The sequence below is a fragment of the Hypomesus nipponensis genome, chromosome 16 (genome assembly GCF_054491055.1).
Source record: "Hypomesus nipponensis isolate SF chromosome 16, ASM5449105v1, whole genome shotgun sequence".
In the NCBI taxonomy this organism is placed as follows: domain Eukaryota; kingdom Metazoa; phylum Chordata; class Actinopteri; order Osmeriformes; family Osmeridae; genus Hypomesus; species Hypomesus nipponensis.
Window position 1 is genome coordinate 5633039 of NC_140376.1, and position 22685 is coordinate 5655723.

General features: G+C 48.0%; 1 protein-coding gene across 3 annotated transcripts; it reads left to right on the forward strand.

Moving 5' to 3' along the window:
* Positions 1–12: 12 nt before the first annotated feature.
* Positions 13–6912, forward strand: tm2d1 (TM2 domain containing 1). 3 transcript variants are annotated; one of them, XR_014731533.1, is made up of 7 exons: positions 13–261; positions 712–786; positions 898–1006; positions 1202–1293; positions 3475–3548; positions 5070–5239; positions 6339–6912. XR_014731533.1 is itself a non-coding variant. In XM_084676362.1 (7 exons), the coding sequence occupies exons 1-6, from the start codon at positions 129–131 to the stop codon at positions 5178–5180; spliced, it is 594 nt and encodes a 197-aa protein (XP_084532488.1). In that variant the 5' UTR covers positions 13–128; the 3' UTR covers positions 5181–5225; positions 6339–6912. The 3 variants fall into 3 exon arrangements, 2 of the variants coding, with proteins under 2 accessions (XP_084532488.1, XP_084532489.1); XM_084676362.1 differs by having other exon boundaries at positions 5070–5225; XM_084676363.1 differs by lacking the exon at positions 13–261 and adding an exon at positions 282–482 and having other exon boundaries at positions 688–786; positions 5070–5225.
* Positions 6913–22685: the final 15773 nt, after the last annotated feature.

Consider the following 22685-nt stretch of genomic DNA (forward strand, 5'->3'; position numbering starts at 1 on the left):
TCACAAGAAGTAACTACAAACATGCAATAAGTGTCTTACGACGAACTTACAGGAATTTGGTCCTAAGTGTTATTCAGAAGTGTTTCTTTAAGAACGTGTATCACATGACTCCCATATAGACATTCAACATGGCGTCCTTCTGGACACCAATGTTTTGTTTGCGCACTGGACTGTGGAGTATTCTGTTTTATTCAATTTACTGTCATTTCAAAATCGTTCTTGCAAAAGAAGTGGATAATTGTGAAGATCTACACATTGGACAATATCCTTGCGCTAAATGTTTTTGTAGTAACAATTTGTTACGAGTGTATTGACATTGGTGGTAGGTAGCCGAGCTAACCACACTGGTTAATGCTACCCAGTCTAACCTTCGCTTGACAACTAGACAATCTCCTTTTCACTTCTCCACACATTGCCAGATGTGTCTTATTATACCATCTCCTGATTGTTTGTTTATAATTTTATCTAACTACGCTAGCTAGGTAAGTCCGGTAGCATGTTGCACTGACAATTTACGTTGCTAGCTTTCGCAAGCTCTGCATATTGCATGTTTGAACATAAGGATATATAGCTCTATGCTTGTTGACTGACCACATAAGTCTACACACAATAGCACTATTGTTTACATAAGTGACACACACTGGATTAAAAATCCCCGACCAACAGGCTTTTCATTTTATGTAATAGTGACATGGTCCTTAATGCTGTTCAAGTATCTTTGTAAAGAGCCAAGGATAGACGATGCTACTCAAGAACCAGAGGGTTGCAAGGACATGATTGCTTGGGGTAAGTTTTGTGGGAAATTTGAATGATGCTCAAGCTTTCTGCATCTGTTATTTAAGGGCTTGTGTTTTACAGGTTTCTTTTTTGGATCAAATGTTTGTGTTATGGTTTCAGTGGAATGCCTACCAGCTCCCAATGTCAGCTGTCGCCTGTCTAATGGATCAGAAGTCAGATTCAGTGGAGAAGAAGTGGGGTTTAACAAAACCATCCCCTGCAGGAATGTGTATGTGCTAAATTACTCAACTCTAATTGGCGCCTTCAACTCCATAATAGCCACCACGTAATAGCACATTCCACTCATCCAATATTCAAACACTGTAGTTTAAAACTCACAATAGCTTACTAGAATGCCAAAATAGATCATATATTCATGTACAGTATTTATCTAATTTGAGTCCATGTTTGATTTTCCTTGCAGGAGCGGTTATTCTTATAAAGTTGCAGTGGCCCTCTCCCTGTTTCTGGGGTGGCTGGGAGTTGACCGCTTCTACCTTGGTTACCCAGCTCTAGGTACTATACCCTTTTAGGATCTCTCATTGGTCAAACTAGACATTACATTCACATTTAGTCATTTAGCAGACACTCTTATCCAGAGCGACTTACAATAAGTACAGGGACTTCCCCCCCCCCCTCTCCCCCGAGGCAAGTAGGGTGAAGTGCCTTGCCCAAGGACACGACGTCACTTAGCACGGCCGGAAATCGAACCGGCAACCTTCTAATTAATGGCCTGATTCCCTAACCGCTCAGCCATCTGACTCCCCGTCACTCGACGCTATTGATTTAGCCATTTGCTATGGTTAGAATGCAAAACTCTGAAACACATCACTAACACAGGGTGTTGCCTGTTTGCATGCGCTTATTAACGGGGATGTGAAGACCTCATCGTGTAGTCATGGCAATTAAAATGATTTATTACATTTTCTGATCTCCAGTCGTTTCAATGAATAGGCCCTACCTACAAATATTTTAAAAGGGTAAATTACTTGATGGTAATTTAGGTTTTTTGTAAACGTGTTGCAGGAGAACAATAAAGAACCTGAAAATGTGTTTAAAGTAATTGTGCGTGATCACACTTGGGTGGTCAGTGGTCACTTATTGAGCCTTTTCTTACTCAACTCGCTTGGTTTATCTGAGAAAAGTGGTGGGGCTGCCTACTCCAATTAAGAACTGGGCATGGGAATGTTGTTATTCAGTTGCTGACAGGTAATCAGCTGAAGCATATCTTTAGAAAACCAAGGCAGTCTCCGCTGCCTGTGAAGACCTCAATAACACCTCTATTATGCCACCGAGAGGGAGCCGTTAGAGAAAGCTGATCAACACCAATTGCTGGACGCAAGCTAGAAGGCCTCACAGTTGTTTAAGCCTCCATTCTTGCTGTCCTAATAAAAAAAAATAAAAAAAATCTGATGGGGTAGGGGGAGGTTGAGTTGAGCTAATTAGACACCTGCAAGATTACAAAAGGAAAAGTGGCTGAAAATCCTTTTTGTTTTTCTGGAGCTCAGGGAGCCCCATACTGTTTGGGCTCAAGCCGGCTCGAGAGGCTGCACTGAGAAGCACCTGGTTTGGGTTGGCACAGGTTAGCGTGGGCTTAGCCGTGGCACGGCGGTGTAGTGAGCTGGCATAGCTGGGCATGGCTATTGTGGGACAGACACCCAACTGGCGTCTTTTTGAAAACGTCCACCCAGGAATCAGCAAACCTCACTAACCCCCTGATGGAGCAATTTCCAATAGTGTTCATAATTATTTTTTGGCTGTAATTATGTTTTAATCACGCAAGTTGTTCAAATTTGCTGGCAATTAATATTCTAATTCTTTAACCAGTGTGTGCTGGAACAGAGTACATAATTTGCAGAGTGCTTTATCCTGATTCAAGACCAAGTCCAGAGTAAACACGTTTATATTAGGCTTTGAAAGTCAGCCATCTACATCCTACCCTGGTGAGATTTCGAGTTATATCTCAGGATTGATGAAGTTAATACACCTCCACATGTTAGTGATAAACTCCAGGTGTCATTTTTTATGACGTATAACTCCCAAGTATACAAAGCCTCGATGAACACCTCTGCTCTCCCTGCCATACAGAACCCCACCGTGCCCTGGAGAACAGGGTTCTAGTCAGCCAGAGAGATGTGCCTTATCCCTGTCTGCCATTGAAGAGGAGGATAATGGACGTAGTGGGGTGTATCTGTGTGTTTGACACCTGGGTTTATCCTCCCTCTCCCCACTGGCCCGGATCAAAACAACTTGTGACGGAGCAGGCGGATGTTTATTCCACTCACTGAGCTTATTCACAGGCCTGTTGTCCCACAAAAAGCTTTTTTGGAGAGCTTTAACTTGGCAGCGTTTTTAAGAAGTGAAATGGTTTGAGGTTTTAACAAACAAGTAAGCTCTCCCCCCCCCCCCCCCTTGTTTACCTCAGACTGGACACAGCGGTGTCTATGCGCTCAATCGCTCACCTCTCACAGTTCAGCCTGCAAGTGCTCCCACTTAAATATGGGTAGTAGGCCTCAATGATCCTTTTTAATTTACAAACAGGTCATCGCAATGCCTGTTTGTAAATCCCTTGTAAATGCATTCTGTTTTTTCTTCCCCTCCCCTCTATCTCCCTCCCTTTGTCTCTCTCTCCCTCTCTCTCTCCCTCCCTCCCTCCCTCCCTCCACCTTTTTTCCTCCCTTTCTTCCTCTCTCCTAGGGCTGCTTAAATTCTGCACAGTGGGGTTCTGTGGGATTGGAAGCCTGCTGGACTTCATGCTGATCTCTATGCAGGTGAGACCTTCAGTCAGTCAAGACTCAGGCCATTAGCATCCAAATGATATCCAAGATATCGTAAACAGGTTTTTAATTTACATTTCATTTGACACGCTTGCGTGTGTGTACATGCCTGCCTGTATACCTGTGTGTGTGTGTCTCTGTGTGTGTGTGTGTGTGTGTCTCTGTGTTTGTGTGTTTGTGTGTGTGTGTCTCTGTGTTTGTGTGTTTGTGTGTGTGTGCAAATGCTTGTCCATGTTTGTTCTCCAGTATGCCTCTGAATGTGGCTGTTTGTATTCAGAGTGGGGCACCTGTACCATTGCGTAAGCTCTCCGTGAGAAGGGAGGGGGGAGAGGGGGGCTAATGAGACTGGGTTTGTTTTCACAGGGGGCCTCGTCACTCCCCCCGCCCCCCGCACCCCCGGCCCTCCAACCCTTCTCCCAGCTGCCTGCTCCCTTAGGAACCCCCCCCACCCCCATTAAGACGTCAGGCCCTACAGCCTGACAGCGAGAGAGAGAGAGGCGCCAGTCTATTTGTCATCCAGTTTGGCCCTGGCCTCCCCCTCTTCTGTCCCTATTAGGGGTCCACTGTTTGGAGAGAGAGGGGGCTGTATCCAAACCTAATCTCGCGTGACTCCAGCCCACCTTTCCATTTGTACGTCTAATGTTGTAAGTTGTGTAAGCTCATTCTCCGTTTTGAGCTCCCTCAGAGATGGAAAGAGGAGGCCATGAGCAGTACAGGACAGATATTATGGGATGTCCAGCCTCCCCGTCTCCCGGTCCCCTTCTCTTCCTATGATCTAACACATAGGAACACAGAACTCATTGGCTTCTCCACAGCCAGTCCAAGCACCCATACACTGGCAGGTGTTGTCTTAGCAGAATCACTGTTTGTCCAAAGCGGCAACCGGTGCTGTTTGGATGAAGCCAGGCAGGTCTTGTTTTTATTGTTCTACTAATGTCTTCTTGAAGGCCCGGGGAGAGCACTGCTTTTAAGCAGCCCCGCTTGCACGCTGGGAACCCAAGTGCTACGCAACACTTACACTCTCAAACTGCTTTAGACCGGGTCTGCTCTTTGTATTCTCGTTTCTCTTACCCTCTCTCCCTCGCCCCCTCGCTCTTTCTCTCCTTTTTTAAAGAAGTGTCACTTTTGATAAACAGTTACGCCTCCCCCGGAGATCCCATTTAGACGTCGTTCCAGGCGCTAAAGGCCCATATTTTAGCGGCTAACTACCTGAGCTAAGAGCAGCGTGGCGTTTGGCAAATGCGTCTTTGAGAGCTAATGAATAAACAGGATTACTGTTTACATCAGATCGATGATGTCGCGGGGAGGTCGCGGTTTTTAAAGGGGAAAGTCTCTGGAGTCGTTCACCCCCACTCCCTAACACACTCAAACCGAGATCGCTACAGAACTTTCTAATTCCCTCTGCGGTCGGATGACGACGGGACGGAGGATTGCGATGGATGTGAAGCCATTGAGTGGATGTCTGTCTGAAGAGCTTTCCTGTTTTGTTTTTTTTCTCTCGTTTCGGCCTCTCAGATCGTGGGTCCTTCGGACGGGTCCCACTACATCGTGGACTACTACGGTGCCCGCCTAACGCACCTCTCCATCACCAACCAAACTTACAGGAAGACCCAGCTGTCTCCGTGAGGGTGGCTAGCAGAACTGCAACCTGTTCTTCCTTCGTTACTATAGGTACATCACAAAATGTATGTATGTATGTATGTAGGTAGGTAGGTAGGCGGTGTACTATTGAACGTACCCTGATGTGTCTATACGCACACATGCAGTGTGCTGTGTGTACACACACAAACATCTGCATAAAACAAGTCTAGTTGTTTAATTTCACACTCACTTTATCCCTCCCTTTTTCTTCTTTATCTGTGTTTTTCTGCCTCCCCCCTCTGCCTCTCCCCCTCTGCCTCTCCCCCCTCTGCCTCTCCCCCCTCTGCCTCTCCCCCCTCTGCCTCTCCCCCTCTGCCTCTAACCCTTCTGCCTCTAACCCCTCTGCCTCTCCCCCCCTCTGCCTCCCCCCCTTTGCCTCTAACCCCTCTGCCTCTAACCCCTCTGCCTCTCCTCCCTCTGCCTCCCCCCTCTGCCTCTAACCCCTCTGCCTCTCCCCCTTTGCCTCTAACCCCACTGCCTCTAACCATTCTGCCTCTCCTCCCTCTGCCTCTAACCCTTCTGCCTCTCCCCCCTTTGCCTCTCCTCCCTCTGCCTCTAACCCCTCTGCCTCTCCCCCTTTGCCTCTAACCCCACTGCCTCTCCCCCCTATACTTCTCCCCCCTCTGCCTCTAACCCCTCTGCCTCCCCCCTCTGCCTCTAACCTCTCTGCCTCTAACCCCTCTGCCTCTAACCCCTCTGCCTCCCCCCTCTGCCTCTAACCCCTTTGCCTCTCCCCCCTTTGACTCTCCTCCCTCTGCCTCTAACCCTTCTGCCTCTCCCCCCTCTGCCTCTAACCCCTCTGCCTCTAACCCCTCTGCTCGTCGGTGGGAAGGCTGCAGTGTGTTTGTGGAGGAACTGGTCTAATTATCACACACATCTGAAGCCCATTATAAACCCTCATGTGTTCACACTCAGAGAGAGATGAAGAGAGACAGAGAGACAAAGTGATAGACAGAGTGAGAGAGAGAGCGAGCGAGAGAGAGAGCCCATCTGGCCTGAAGAGTCCTGTACTCTAACATCCAGTATTAGTCAGTCAGCAGTTTTTCCCGTATTGAGCAGCATTCACAAATGTCAACAAATATTCATACGTATAGGAGTATACGTGACTTTAACCAACCACTATTATTTACCCTCCCATTCCAGAAAGACCAAGATCAATCAGGTCCTCAGAATCCTTTCTGTAAATACAGCCGCTCTCTCCTGACCTGGTCCCCTCTGCTGTCGCTCACAACCCTCTGGAGTTCAGCTCTGTCTGCATGTCATCTCACTGCAGGACCTGCTCTGGTGAACTTCCATCATTAGCTCACCTGAGGGTGAAGCATAAAGAGACACTCCCACTCTGTCATGTTCACCCTGCCAATTCAAACAACAACAATTGTTTCATTCAACCAAAATACAAATCGTCATTTCGAATTCTGTTTGTGGTGAGAATGTTTTTATACTTTGGTCCAGCTCTTCACCCTGTGTTCATAATTCACCACCAACTACAGTATGCACTGAGAACTGGGAGGGGTGTTATGTAATTTATTGTAAATTGGAATATGCTACAGCTTGCCCTTACGAACAGGAAGTGGCTGTGTTTGTTTCGTGTTTTTTTCTAAGTTGAACTGTTGTTCCATTAATTATGCTTTTTGTATATACACACACGACTCGCTAAGTAAGTTCTTGCTACTGTTTTGAAAATGAATTACTGTTCATTAATAAAAAGTCAATGGCATTTTTTTGAGAGTTCCTTGCCGGTATGTCTCACATCCACAAACTATGAATTGGAACTGTTGATGTGCCACTCGTTTGTTTTAAGTAGGACTCTGTAGATCATCTCCTTCTAGCTGAGACGTTTGTTTGTTTTTTGTGGAAATTACAGACCGATCCTTGTCTTTAACAACCAAAATAATCTTAGAACGAAGCATTTCTGAATGTCGCCTTGGATAAAAGCCAGCAAAATTGATCAAATGGTACGTGTTAAACGTACAGGACAGAGTTGAAAATGAAGTGTTACGAATCTGGAAGTATCCGTTTCACAAGTGTGGGAATCGGTAGTTCCCCCCCCACACAAGCCCATGTGACCAGTAACGACCCCCCCCTTCCCCCCAGCAGGGTGCACAGCAGGGGTCTGGACTGTGACTAACCAGTGATGAACCACTGGGTCCAGCTTCATATCAAATATCTCCTCATTCCAGATCTGTCCCCTCGTATCCATGTCTCCTCACCCACCTCCTGCACACACACACCCACCCTCCCTCCCCGTTGCCTGGCGTGGCGCTGTGTTGATTCGTCGTGTCGTACCCAGAACGTTCAAAGATGGCGGCGAGGCTCGCGTTTCAGCGCCATCTTAAAAAAAAAAAACCCTGTCCTCTCCGTCGCGCCCCGAACACAGCAGGACAGCCAGACAGACGCTAGACGGCTGGACGATGACGCTGCGGTTCCCAGGCACCCTGCTGCCGGCTTTGTAATGGATCCGGGAGGAGGGAGGCTTCAGACGGCCCCGCCGGGAGATCCGTCATGGTCGCGACAGCCCCGCGCCACGAAGATGACCGCGTCGTACACCCGACTCTTAAATCCCTGCGGCGGACGGCTATGAATTTCCCTCCAATCGGATGGGCCCTGGGGGATGGACGAAGGCTGCTCTCTCGGAGCAGATTCCCAAGGCGGACAGTTGTTTTTACTGATTGGCTCATCAGGAGGATGGGGGAGGGGGGGGGGGGGGGGGTGGCACGGCGAGGTCAAGTCAGAAGATGGAAGCAGGCCTCTGTTGGACGCACACTCCTCGTCCTACCTCTCTCCTCACAAAGCATGAGGGTTCGTGGAAGAAGACCACATTGGTTCCGTCATTTGCTCTGCTCACTTCTCCCTTGACTCCCCTCTCCTCCATTTCTATCTGTACCCCCTCTCCTCTCCTCCCCTTTTGCCCCCCTCCCCTCCTCTTCCCCTCCCAAATTGTTCTTCCACTCCCTTCACCCCGAGCCGGTCTTATCAATACAACACAAGGATAAGAGGCCTGGGGGATTTATGGCTCTCATCCCATGAGAGACCTGCAGAGGCTGGGCCTGACCACCCTCCCTCCCTTCCTCCCTCCCTTCGTCCCTCCCTCCTTCCCTCCTTCCCTCCCTCCCTCCTTCCCTCCCTCCTTCCCTCCCTCCCTCCCTCCCTCCCTCCCTCCCTCCCTCCCTCCCTCCCTCCCTCCCTCCCTCCCTCCCTTCGTCCCTCCCTCCCTCCCACATCCCTCCCTCCCTCCTGCTGATAGAGAGAGAGCCATTCCTCATACTGCAGAGTGCTTTATAGCCACAAACACACTCCTGAGTTTGGTGCACTGAAATGACCAAACGAGGGGACAATGTGAGAGGACACACCTCACACACTCCAAACTCGAAACATGGTCGTGGTCTTTCTCTCTCATTCTCCTCCTGACAGACACAGACCGACGGTGTGGTGAGGTTTCAGGCGACCTAGCACCCTCTCCCCCCCCAGCCTCCCACTCCACCTCACACCATCCTGTGTGTGGTGGGGAGAGACTGGATCTGCTTCCAGTCAGGGTCCAACAAGGGCAAGCAGAGAGAGAGAGATAAATGAAGGATAGTTAGGTCTGCAGTGGGCTGTGGTGTGTGTGTGTGTGTGTGTGTGTGAACCAGACCAGGGATGGATTTAGCTGGGCTTACTGATAGCAACACTCCAACACTCAGACGACTAAGCAAACCCTCATGTCAAGGAGTTCGACTCCGACCACGCACGCAGACACACACGCACTACTACACACACACGCACTAACACGCACACACACACTAACACACACACACACACACTAACACACACACTTCTTTTCGAGACTCCACATCCCTTATCTCACACATACTCTCGCCACAGAGTCCAGTGCAATCACACAGTCCTGCCCTTATATGCACCTTCAGAGTGGGCCTGTGAGAAAAGCCCCGGCTGCAATAACAGGAAGGCGGTGATGAGGTCATAGGGCCATCGACAGAGTCGGCTTGTTTTTATAGAGAGAAGTGAAATCATAAAGTGACAAGGAGAGTCCCAGCTGCTGAGGCCACAGGCAGGAGTCTGTGTGATTTGGAAGGGTGGGTGCAAGTGTGTTCTGCATGTGTGTGTGCACTGTATGTGTGTGCACTGGGTGTTTGTGTGTGTGTGTTCAATCTCCTGACAGAGACTCTTTTATGAAGTATTCAAACGTACAACACTTCAGTTTGCTTCCTAACGCTCAGCAAAGCCACAGGGCGGAGCCAGTGGGCCCAACCACCTCAAGCCCCCTTCCCTGCACTGCAGGAGGCCGACTCGAAGCCACGCAACACAGAAGACACAGACACCACGAGCTTGAGGAGAGCTCGAGACCGGTCCTGTCGACAGCGCAAAGCCTACTGTACCCTCACCCCAGTCTTGGTGGTGTTGACCATGTGTGTAACCATCCGTGTGACCACCGTCAGAGGCAGTCTGCATGTGGCCTGCATGTTAGAGGCTGTCTGTGCGTTATCGTGTTGGAGGCGGCGTGTGTTAGACCATGTTACAGGCTGTGCGTATGGCTGGGTTACGGTGTGAACATGGGGGTCTGGAACCCAGAGCAGAGAAGGAGGAATACTTACACAGACACCTTCTACACATCTCCTGGGCCCGTGTGAGTGTGTGTGGGGGTGTGTGTGGGGGTGTTCTCACATGTAGTGACTGTGCCCCCCCCCCCTCACCAAAGGCAGTGATCCCCCCCCACCCTCTCCCAAATTAGTCAGGCTCTCAGGGAGTGTAAGACAGAGTCCAGAACACAGGGGGAGATCCAAAGCGAATCACACCATCCATATCAGAACCACAACAAACCCCTTTTCAGCTGTCCCTGATTCTCAAACACATATCCCTCCCGCCCTCCACACGCCTCTCTCTCCCTCTCCCTCTCTCTCTCTCTCAGCTCCAAAGTACATCCTGTTTTCTGGCAAATCCTCAACAGAATGAAGAAAAAAAAAAAGTGGTTGTGGGTTAGTGGTGGTTCTCTGTATATCCATGCAGGGTCACGAGCCATGTGTGTTTAATCAAAATTCAATTATGGTACTGTACCACGCTTGAGAGCGCACCAGCCCTCCCCTCCTCACTAGTCCCCTTAGTTCAGGTTAAGGAGGATGATGAAACTGGACCCGTCCTAATTGGTTCAGTATGGGGATGATATCTCCACACAAACACACACACACTGTACAGCACACACACACACACAGTGTATATTTTCACACATTCACACACACACACACACACAGGACACACACACACGCAGACTCTCACGCACACAAACACACACACTCATGCGCACGCACACTTGTCGATCTGTGATGAATAACTTCCTGTTGTGAAGGTTCTCTGAGGTATACAGGTTTACTGTTTAGTGCTACACACCCCAACCCCAACCCTGCAGGGCGACTGGGTAGGGTGAGGATTTGGGTTAGGGTAAGGGTAGGGAACTTTATCTCCACCCACACACACACACGTTGTGATGAATAACTTCCTGGGGTAAAGGTTCTCTAAGATATGCGAGTACACAATTCTATACTGTACAGACCCTTATGCATAAGAACACAAGAACGACTGGGTTCAAACAAATGTGGTCATACTGCTGTTCTGTGTGAATATGTGTGTGTGAGCACGCACAAGCACACACACGCTGTCGACTTTGAAAGCCGCTGAAGCTGGACATGTGTTTGCTGGCCATCAATTGTCAAAGCTGATTTTCTACTTCCTGAATGTGCTCTGATTGGAGGGTGAGAGGTCAGGGTCTTGTCTGAATGGACCATGACTCACGGGTTAACGTGTGGTCTGGTCTGAAGGAGATTCCTTTCTCTCTTACATTTACATTTAGTCATTTAGCAGATGCTCTTATCCAGAGCGACTTACAGTAAGTACAAAGACATTCCCCGAGGCAAGTAGGGTGAAGTGCCTTGCCCAAGGACACAACAGCATTTGGCACGGCTAGGAATTGAACCGGCTACTTTCTGATCAATAGCCCAATTCCCTAACCTCTTCACCATCTGACCCCCTCTCTTCTTCTTGTCAACACATACAGAAACATTTTATATCTCCAAACCAACACACACACACACAAACACACACACCAAAATTCCTCCTTATTCCTGTGCTGCTCTGCATTTCCTCTTGACTCCATCAGTGACCACAAGGGGACACTTCCCTGGCTGTAGCTAATGGAATCTGTTTCCCAGTACCAACAAGCTGAGAATAAACCATAAACACTTCACTACGTTGCTACGGTAGGAATCCTTTGAGTATAACAGCCTAAAAAACACAAATTAAGGTGGTGTCCAATGTTTGTAGCTGCAATGAGAAGGAAAAAATTGAATCTCGAGTCCTCGTGGGGGTGAATCGTTCACAGGGTGATAGAACAACACCCACACGTTGATTTGTGCAGTAGGGGGAAAAAATGATGTTGGCAGGGGCAAATATCAGCTGGTTTCCCCCTCTATTTTACCTTCTCTGCCCACGGGCCCTCTCCTCCCTCCCTCCTTCCCTCGGGCCCCAGGCACATTTGCGTGGGGACACAGAGGGCATGAAATTACAGTTACGCTGCACGGAACAGTGTGCGGACGGGAATTTGATGATAAGGTGACAGGCTTCACGCAAATGTTGATCGAGGGAAGCTAATAAATAAAGAAATCCTTGGGGCCTTGCCTACCTCCCTCCCTCCCCTCTCTCTCTCTCCCCCTCTCTCCCCCTCTCTCCTCTCTCTCTCTCTCTCTCTCTCTCTCTCTCTCTCTCTCTCTCTCTCTCTCTCTCTCTCTCTCTCTCTCTCTCTCTCTCTCTCTCTCTCTCTCTCTCTCTCTCTCTCTCTCTCTCTCGCTCTCTCTCTCTCTCTCTCGCTCTCTCGCTCTCTCTCTCGCTCTCTCTCTCTCTCTCTCTCGCTCTCTCTCTCTCTCTCTCTCTCGCTCTCTCTCGCTCTCTCTCTCTAATCCCTTTCTTTTAATTTTCCCCGTTTGGGGGTCTGGCGAACCACCAGATAAGAGCCAGTTCAATATTCACACATGGGCTCAGGCATGGCAGAGTGTGCACAGCTGATGCTTGGCATGGCGTGCTGGGGGAGGGGGGTGGGTGGGGGTGGGGGGGACAGCTGAGACTGGCATGAGAGTGCCAGCCCTGGCACAGAGTCACTATGGATGGTGAGCGAGGGCATGCCTGTGATTGGCTTGCGGTGGTCACGCAGGGCACAGGGTACCTGGGAGGTAGGTTGGGCCGGTAGGACTGGAGTTGTACTTTCAACATAAAGCTCTGCTTACAACTGTGCCTGAGCTCGGGGCTTAGAGTATTCGCCAATAGAGGTAGCAGGTTTACATCCCCACCTTACACCATTTTTGTCCTAGCCTCAGTAATAGCTAAGAACTCTGCATTCAACCCAACAAGCTACCAGGGACTGAAACCTAGCTAAATCTGCCATACTCTCTGCCACAAAGACATTTGTTTTAGTTCATAATAAAACTTTACTTTTATCTTCTTCATTTTAGCTCTGTGATAATTACGCAATATCTCCACATACACTCTCAGGAGAAACACCAGCCCAGACCTCGTAATCCTACTATCTGCAACACTTCCTGTTTCTAGTTGACAAAGCTCCCATTGGCTCATCTGTTCCTGCCACCTGAGTCTGCAGTACATCAATAGACTGACTCTTCCAAGTCCTGGGGAGTGGGTCGGGATATTCACAAAAGCTCATTGACTCAATATGAAGAACAAGAGGCTGAATAAAGGAAGCCAATAGCACACAGGCCTTATCAAAGCCTTCGATTTAATCCCTCTGCCCGTGACCACAAACCCACTTAAAAACAGGCAGTAGGCGTGAAATAAGCAGCACCTGTTTCGGAGGGCAGGCGGGTCGCTCACACACACGGAGCGGCAGCAGATTGTAGGGTGTGTTTCAGAGTGTGTGTGGGAGTGTTTTTGTGGTTCTGTTTGGTGTGTGTGTGTGTTTTTTTTAAAGTCTGAGTAGATGTTTGGGTTTCTAATTGCGTGAGTGTGTGTTTCCCCCCTTCAACCCATCCCTGCAGTCAGCTCAGCCAGGCCTCATCTTCCCACAGTGCTCCTCTCTCTCTCTCTCTCTCTCCAACTCTGGACATTCATTCATGCTGTGACAGCACTACTTTCCCCAAAAATGGATTGCTAACTCTTACTTTCATTTTTTCCCCTCTCTCCCTCCCCTCCTTCGATGTCTGGGTCTAGACTCTCAGAGAATATTAACTATCGGCCGGTTGCATTAAAACGTTGCAGACTTCCAAGTTTGGCAAGCGAAGGGCTAACCTTCAGGACCTCGGGTGGAGAGATAAGGGAGGGGGAAATTCACTGAGCCTGCAAAGATGTGAATGGTCACTGTTAAGAAGACAAATTATGAAAATGCTCTAACGAGCTTAAGCTTTATAAATGTCACCAGTCCATTTCGGACGGAGATGGAGAGAGAGAGTGATAGAGAGAGACATAGAGAGAGGGAGAGAAATGAAGAGGGGGGGAAGAAAAAAAGAGAAAGAGTGAAAAAGAGACAAAAAGAAGGGTGGGTGACGTGACAGAAGGAAAGAAAGAAAGAGAGACAGAGAGAGACAGAGAGAGAGACAGAGGGAGAGACAGAGGGAGAGACAGAGAGAGAGACAGAGAGAGAGACAGAGAGAGAGACAGAGGGAGATAGATAGAGAGAGAGACAGAGGGAGAGACAGAGGGAGAGACAGAGAGAGAGACAGAGGGAGATATATAGAGAGATCAAGAGAGGGTAAAGGTTTCAAGGTGAAGCACCTCTACTCAGACCAGTAGAGAGAGTCCATGTCAGACAGACTTTGAGCCACTGACACTGTGCACCCCAGCCTGAGAGATAGCCAGGACAGCTGCCTCTCTTGGCTCTGGAGGGATTCTGGGTCGGCCCTAGAGGGGGCGATGTTTCTGCATGCTGCATGGAAGCAGTGATCTACTACAAGCCCCTCTTTCCCTGGCTGAGAGGGAAAAGATGAGTAACAACTATTGCTACATCTTTCGGAACCAAAAAATACAAATAGAATCAAATGAAAAAATAATTAAAAAGAGCTACTTTTCATAGAAACCTCTCCAAACAAACATACAAAACCCTGGCATCGACTGAAGGAAAACCGACACAAGAACACACACGCACACACACACACACACACACATTTGTTTTCCGGCACCTCAGACAGACTATCACATCCTGTATTTAGAAGAGTAACTCAATCCATAGAGGAACGTAAACTCAGACCCCAATGACGGGCTTGTTTGTGTGTGTGTGTGTGTGTGTGTGTGCGTGTCCAGCGACTGGATAGGAGTCATTTGTCAGAGAGGTGGGTGGAATACTAGTGGAGCATGACGGTGTGCGTGTATGTGTGTGTGTGTGTGTGTGTGTGGAGGGGACGCCCCGCCACCCTGCCCAGGCTGTCAGGGTGCAGTCACGGCCCAGTGAGGGAGCATGGAGGAGGGTTAAGAGCCAAGGCCACTGGGAGAGCTAATGGAGGTGAACCTGGAGGACAGGGATTCAGCCTTTACCTGCCTCAGCAGCACAACATATGACCTACACACACCCACCCACACACACACACACACACACACACACACACACACACACACACCCACACACACACACACACACACACACACACACACACACATATTGTATATTTACACGCCCTGCATGTCCACAGAGTATACTTAAACACATGCACACACACAAAACCACACGTACCATACCTGCCTCAGCATTGTCAAACATGTCCCCTTGCACTCTCAAACACTCTAGTTTAAAGCGCAGCACACACTCACACACTCACACACACACACACGCCTGCCTCTCCTCCCTGCTCATGGCGTCACGCCGTGAAGCCAGCTCACGAAGCCTGAACAATACAACCCTCTGGACCCTAATATCCCACTCCACAGCATCCCCACAGCCTCGGGGCGTGCCCGTGTGAGTAAGGAGGAAACGCAGATCCGTGCGTGTGCCTTTGAGTCCCCGATAAACACACAACGTTATGTTTTACCTGATGGTTTCCAGTGAACTGTTAGAATGATATTAGTATAGTGTGAAGGTGACAGGTCCAGTTTACAGGTAGAGCATTTGACCTCAGATTAAAAGAGGTTGCAGGTTCAAATCGACTGTGTGTGTCGCTTTGGATGCAGTTGACTTAAAAAAAAATCATTACTATTGCGAGGTCCCTAACCGTTGGGGACAAACATTCTGGATACAGCACAGGGATCCCCACTATCATACAGTATGATCAGTCGACATTGCTCGTACATGTGCACGAAGGAATCGAGAAGCAGACACGAAACGCTGAACACGGTTCAAAATTGGGCGGAGAGGTTAGCGGGTTCGCTAGCTGTAAATCACCTTGAGGTGAACCACAGGAGGCCACAGCGCAGGAGCGGAGGAGGCAAAGACAACATGGAGGAGAAAGGCGGAGAGACAGAGATGTTGAATTATGCTCCTGTGGGATTTACTGACCCCATACATGTAAATGTCAGGACCAGAGGACCAGCCCCCCCCCCACAGACACTGAAGAGTCGTAAGTCAACAGGACCCAGAGATACCAGGCTTTGCACCCGTTGTTTGAAGGGCCCAAAGTCAAAGTTGTGACTTTTAAAGTTATGTTTAAACAGTAACCCTCCAGTGTCTTCCTAGCACAGCCTGTCACTAAAGGAAGTGTGGACATTCTCGTCGGAAACCAAACCACCAAGTCCACCACTGAGTTACCATGAAAATATGTAAGCGAGACACCTTAACAGGAACCGTGGGCTTATTTGGGGTTTTATTTACTTTTAGGCCATTCTTCTTCCCTGGTATGCCGTTTTTCACTTTAACTGCTGTAACCTGGGAGTTGAATGAATGAATGAAGTGTTTTTGGAAAAGGTGGCATGAATCTCCCCCCTCCCCCCCGATAGGGAACATCTCCGCTGAGAGAGAAGACAATATTAGAGAACCGAGGTTCTGGGTCTTCAGACCATCTCCAGAAGTGTGTGTGTGTGTTTTGTGTGAGTTAGTCACAATGCCACTTTCTCCCATGATGAGCACTTTTTTTTTACATTAAGAATGAAAAGTGTCTTTCCTCACATTACATCCAGACACACAAAAGTTTGGGAGTGAAGTTTGGAAAAAAAAAATCTAACCACATAATCTGCTCCTTGCATTTCACATTAAAAGCAATTACAACCGCCATGCTACGACCCATGAGATCATCATTCAAAACGGCTGTAGAAGGTTCCTTCCACCTTTCACGCTCTCCACCCTTCTTTCTTTCTTTCTTTCTTTCTCCCTCTCTCTTTCCCTCTCTCCCCCTCTCTATCAGTCTCTCCTCCTCTCTTCCTACACCTGCTAGTATTTCCATTCATTTAGGCTCCCAGTCTCAGTGCTAGTGCTTGCTGGGAGCTATTGACCGGCGCCATACTTCCCACAACACTGAGAGCAATTAAAGGGCTTCAAACTGGGAGCCAACCCTCGGCTTCTCATCGCTATTCAATGTGGCGGTCAACCACTGTGAACGAGGACTGTGTCACCCCCCCCCCCCCCCATCTTACACACAGGCGCACACACACACCGATCCAATCTTTGATTAATGCTAATTTGTCGCTGGACATGGCGAACCATAATCCCCCCCCCGTTCTCTAATTGCCTGTTCATTACGGACAGGGGCGTGTCTGGCTCCTTCCATCACGGTGTGGTTCGGTGCAGCGGTCATGAATGGATGAGGCCGGGGGGATGACCAATCCCCTTGCTGCTCAGTTAGCCAACCAGGGCTGTGGCGCTGGCTTTCTGACCACATGGAGCACTTACTCGGAGAAATGGTTGATTTTCAATACAAGTCAGACTCTGAACACGGGGTGTCCGTGATTCCCCCACAACAGATGAGCGGAAGTTAAACATTTGGAGGACTCGTGTTTAAGCTATGTGGCGTGTAAATGAATAGTCAACGCAGTTTACTGTGTTATAGCAACAGTATTGCTGTGATGTTGCTTTCAGCATTTGATTCCAGGGAGCGTAATCACAGAACAAGAATGGATCAGAAACAGAGGGGACCCAGGGAATGTCCCTGTACTTACTGTAAATCGCTCTGGATAAGAGCGTCTGCTAAATGACTAAATGAAACAAGTGAAAGAAATGAGAGGAGAGAGAGGTGAGGGGAGGAGAGATGAAAGGGAAGAGAGGTGAGGAAAAAAGTGAGGGAAGGAGGTGAAGGAAGAGGAGAGAGGGGAGGAAAGAGGACAGGTGAGGAGAGAGGGAGGAGTGAGGAGAGATGTGAGAAGAAGGAGGAGGAGAGAGGTGAGGAGCGAAGGAAGGAGAGAGGGGAGGAAAGAGGACAGGTGAGGAGAGAGGGAGGAGAGAGGAGAGATGTGAGAAGAAGGAGGAGGAGAGAGGTGAGGAGCGAAGGAAGGAGAGAGGGGAGGAGAGGGCTACTTGAGAGGGTCCGAGGGGGTCCCTAGGTTGTTTCACTGATCTCCACATGAGCATCCTGCCTTTCTTATAAACCCTCGTCCGCAATTTCCACTCTAATGGTCGTGCCTGAGGCGATAATATGATAATGGGCTCGGCGTCACCTGGGGCGAACTTTTTCTGCGACGCAGCGAGTCCCACCTCGGCCCCGCCGCGCTGCCTTTGATTAACGAGCCGTGGTAATCCTCAGCGCGCGGGACGCGCCGCACACGGGATCACCACTCATTTATGGAGCACCGGGCACAAAAGGCACAGGTGGAATTACCGTTGCTTTACATCCCATAATTAAAACGTGCGGTGGCCCTCCCTCCCTCCCCACGGCAACACGCACACTAGCATATGTAACCGTTGGTGGCCGCTCACACGCACAAATGCACGCACACAGACGAACAAAACACAAACCCACACCGATCTTCATGGGGTCTGCACTCTGCCGTGCACACCATAGGCTACACAAAAACACAGCACAGCCTCTCATACATGGCTTTCTTCTTGGACATGATTCTTTGACAAGTCAATAAAAACTGAATAGAGTTTAAAATTAGCGTGGAGCGAAGTTTTTTTTTAATATCAGTTTCACCTTGATACCCTTCCTCCTGTCTTTTCTCTCTTTTCCTACTTTACAATCTGTAGGCCTACCACGTCTTTTTCAACAATAACATACCACAATTTTATAATTACTGGTAAATCTAAGCAAAATAAAGGTGTAGATAACCTTGAAACATTCAGTTAACATTAAAACGTGCCAATCCAGCCAAGAAGCGGCATCTGTTTCCAGTTGTGAGAGTCGCTGAAAGTCGCCAGCCCGTCATAACGACGCTGTTGTTAGGCCCTCCAACTTCCTTCTGATTACTCTGCGGGACCGCAATCTCATGCCCTGATTGGAGCGAATAGCAAACGGGTGACCGTACAGCAACGGCAACTCGCTGCCCCATCGGAATGTACAAGTCGGGAATAGAAGACATATGTGATCAAGACTTTAACACCCGCTAATGAGCAGGTTTTGGGCTGAGGCCCAGTTTAGCCTTAGGTAAGATCATATCCCCTGTGGGTACACACGTCACCGTCCAGGTGCGGGGTGAGGGCTGGAGAAACGCTGATGATTCAGCTCTCTCTGGGCAGAGCATCACAAAAGAGCCTTTGAGAGCAGTAACGCATCAGAAAACGCCAATTAGCTGTAGCCTATGTTTATGAACACTTTTACACGCCACACAAAGAGGAGACGCTCGACGTAAGGACATGCGTTATCACCTTTTCCACGGTGTTGAACGTTGCCTTTACCCCGACCTAAAACATTAGGTTTCAGGCGACGTTGTGTTGGAGAAATTGAATTTAATCGTCAATTTGTCTAAATGTCAACCTATTCTGAACTTGTGAAAACATATAGGCCTACATCATTGCTTTCCATGCGAACACTGAGCAAACACCGCTAATTTTGTCATCATAAGGAACACTTACATTTAAAAAACTGTTCGCTTCCCCTTTTTTTAAATAAAATCAGACAGGCCTATTTTTTCTTGCTTTGCAACCATTTGAACACAACCTGATAGTTCATAAAACAGCCAGCACGAAACAGCTTCACATTTTGACCTGCAGTCCAATGTACGACCACTGAGCGCTCTAAAAGAAAAACAATACCACGAGTCCTGGCTATAATGTGTCAGCACTGAATTTCCCTCTGCGTGATTTTAGCTAAACAAATGAAGGGAAATTAACGATGGCATCGCTGCGAGGGTTTTAAATCCCAGATTAGCCCCCCTTAGAAAGCACCACGCTCTATGATCAGAGATACTAATGAGGCTCTGCCGTGCAGCTGGCTCCTCGCTCAAGTCACGCCGACACAATCAATGGAGTCCATGAATTCTTTTGTCGTGGGCAAAGCAGGTATCAATAAAGCTATTAAAAGTTGGTTCTTACCTGAAGCCTTCAGGCCATGTGTGGCTTGGTGGGAATAAGGATCCAGCCATCCTTATCTTTCCCAATTGGTAATATCTCACTGTGGGATTGGTGACAGCAGGGCTCTTATGAGAGGAGCTGAACTTGAACTAATGACATTAGGGTTCAGCTATAGGCCCTCGTTGTACTTGTATCCGACCAGACTCTGATCCTTTGAAGAGCGTCTGCTAAATGACTAAATGTAAATCCTGTCCCACTGCCTTCCTGACGAGGAAATTCAGGAGGACAAGAAGTAAACAGGAAGTAGTTTAACCAGGAAGTAAATGTAACGGTACAACTGTCGGCCCTGACCTTCTGACCTTTATTTCCCCCGGACGAGGGTATATGAGGTCACAGTGTCAGTGGCTGGGTTAGGAAGGGGGGGTGCAGGTGCAGAGAGGAAGAGCAGACAGTTCGGTTCTGGCCCAGGGTAGTAGAAACGTGATGCCCCGTGTTTCTGGTGAATTATTCACAGCACCTCTTGCGGTTCCGTCTCAAGATTGTCTCTCGTCCTGAAACCCGACCCTGAGACTGGATCCACTCTCCTGGGAGAATCCGAGTTCACCCCCCCCCCCCCTCCCACACACACACACACACACACAAACACACACACACACACCGTCTCACAGAGAAGACCCAGAGCGAGGGAGTGAGAGAAGGAGAAAGAGAGGAGGAGAGAAATAAAGTTAGAGGGAGGGTAGGAGAGAGATGGTTAGAAAGAGTGTGTGTGTGTGTGTGTGTGTGAGAGAGAGAAGAGAGAGAGAGAGAGAGAGAGAGAGAGAGAGAGAGAGAGAGAGAGAGAGAGAGAGAGAGAGAGAGAGAGAGAGAGACTGAAAGTCTTCAGTGGTTGGTCAGACAGGGCATATTAGTCATGCTGTATATTGTATCACACATACATGAACTGAGCAATTACTTCCATCTTAAAGAGGATGGTACACCCAATTCTGTGATTGGTAGGAATGATCTCTTACAATACCCAAAGAAACGAATTCATCTTAAAAACGTGCATAAGAAATTGTATTTGTGTCATTTATTTCCCTGTTTTGTCTGTCTACCTTAAGTACTAGACTCGCAGTAGAAACACCAAGCAAAGAGCGTTAGCACAGGCATGTCCAATAATTCATGCAAACAACATGCAGTTAGTTATTTTATTGAAATGAACTGATAAAACATTTGGATCCAAACAATATACATATTCAAAATCAGGTATACAATAAATTTTTAATAAGTTAAAAAGATCATGAAAATGTACGACGCAAAGTCCAATCATTCAGTCCACAGAATCTTGCTGATGCTCCGATAATGCAAAGCAAGCGTGTAACATAACTAAAGTTGACTGAAAACTCTTTTCTTCTCCGTTTCTCTTTCTCGGCTCACCACCAAAGAGAGGGCGAGCCAAGGAACACGCCGGCCTCAAGCAGGGTGTGAGTAGAAGACAGCGGTATGAAACGGGTTAGCTTCACGTGCTCCTGCCAGACTGCTGGCAACAGCCTTCCAAAACCACTAAATGCCAGGATTAACCGGAGTATTTTTTTTAAACGCTCAGCATATCCACAAAACCTGCAGTTATCTCTGTGTAAAATGCGCCAGGAGGTTGCGATAAAAGATGACTGGCTTTGATACTCTGAGATGTAAACAGATAATCTAAGATTTGCGTGTAATTAGCAAGTGTAAATAGCTAACTGTTGATTTGAATCACTTGAGAATTAGAGTTTCCTCTAATTGAAGAATGTAGTGGATGACTCAGTCTAGTGTAAAGTTAATAGATTACAGGTCTACTGTAAAGTTGATTGATTACAGTTCTAGTGTCAAGTTGATAGCACTTTGGTCAAAAATGAAGGGCTCATTGTTCACAATAAAATAGAATAAAATATTAAGGGAGCGACAAAGGACACCCAAATACAGCTTTAGCGTCTTTATTAACTTTCGTTTTTTTTTTTTTTTGCATAGGAAATGCACATCTTGCTTCCAGTAATTGAGTCTGCATGATCATGGTGCCCCTTAACGGACGAGGGGGATGATATCCTACTACACCAGTAAAAAAAGTAAAGGAAAAAATAAAGAACAACAGTTGAAAGGGGAAACAAACAAAAAAAGAACCGACAGAATCACTGAAGGTTTTAGGAGGACAGCCAAGACTGGGCAAAACTCACAAATTGTCTCAAATAAAGATGGACACAATGATAGTCGACCAACAATGCAGAGAGTGACGCCAAACAAACGCCAGGTGGTCATGAATACCGCTCAGTTCCATAAAAGTGTAGTAGAGGCACAAGGTTTTATTCAGTATCGGATGTTAATTATCATATATATATATAACAGGTGTGTCCAGTGATGTGTTGGTGGAGATGGGGTGAATGAACGGTTGGTGAGGGCATGGTGGTTGATGACTCAGTGAAAGGTATGCTGGGATTTTGGAGGGCTAGGTGATGGGGGCGGGTGACTCAGACTGTGGCAGAGGTTCAAATCCCCCCCGCCCCCCCTCTGTCAGACTCACTCTCACTGGAGAACTTCAAAACTATCAGTGACGTCACAAGTTTAAGAGGGAACTTTTTTTTTTTTTTTTTTTTTTACTTCTGTCAACTTTTGAAATGAGGCTGTTGGATAACCTCTAGCAGTCTGTACCTGTGGTCTGAGTACAGCTAATTTACAAACTGCGCTTAGTGTTAAGAGTTGATTTAAGATTTAACATGAGCAACTAGCCTGTCAATAAACCAGCCTAACAGTCCATTCGCTTTTCAGTCTGAAAATTAAGGTGAGCAGGCTCAATTGTTTGTTCCAAGGTGGACAAAGTTGACCGTGAAGAAAATTAAGAAGTTTTGAGATTTCCCCCCAATACAACCTAGACGAAGAGTCAATCGAGCGAAGGGGTTTGAGGCTTAGCATTGTTTAGCCCGAGTCTCTAAGGTAGCATGTTCTAGATCTTTCCCATCAACTTTCACACTTTGCTGGCGGCTCTTTTGAAGTTCTACCAAGCGAGCTCGACCAGGGCTTCCTGTCAGAGAGCCCACCTTGGGGGCCGGTCGACGCTCAATGAAGGATTCTGTCCTCGATAGTGCTGACCGGAGCAGAAACCACTTCTGCCATTGATCCTT

What these genes read in the sequence shown, in the direction of transcription:
- tm2d1 (XM_084676362.1), top strand. Translation starts at nt 129, where the DNA reads ATGGCGTCCTTCTGGACACCAATGTTTTGTTTGCGCACTGGACTGTGG. An exon ending in CCTTGGTTACCCAGCTCTAG is followed by an intron (nt 1,294 to 3,474) that starts GTACTATACCCT and finishes CCTCTCTCCTAG; the next exon opens with GGCTGCTTAAATTCTGCACA. An exon ending in TCATGCTGATCTCTATGCAG is followed by an intron (nt 3,549 to 5,069) that starts GTGAGACCTTCA and finishes TCGGCCTCTCAG; the next exon opens with ATCGTGGGTCCTTCGGACGG.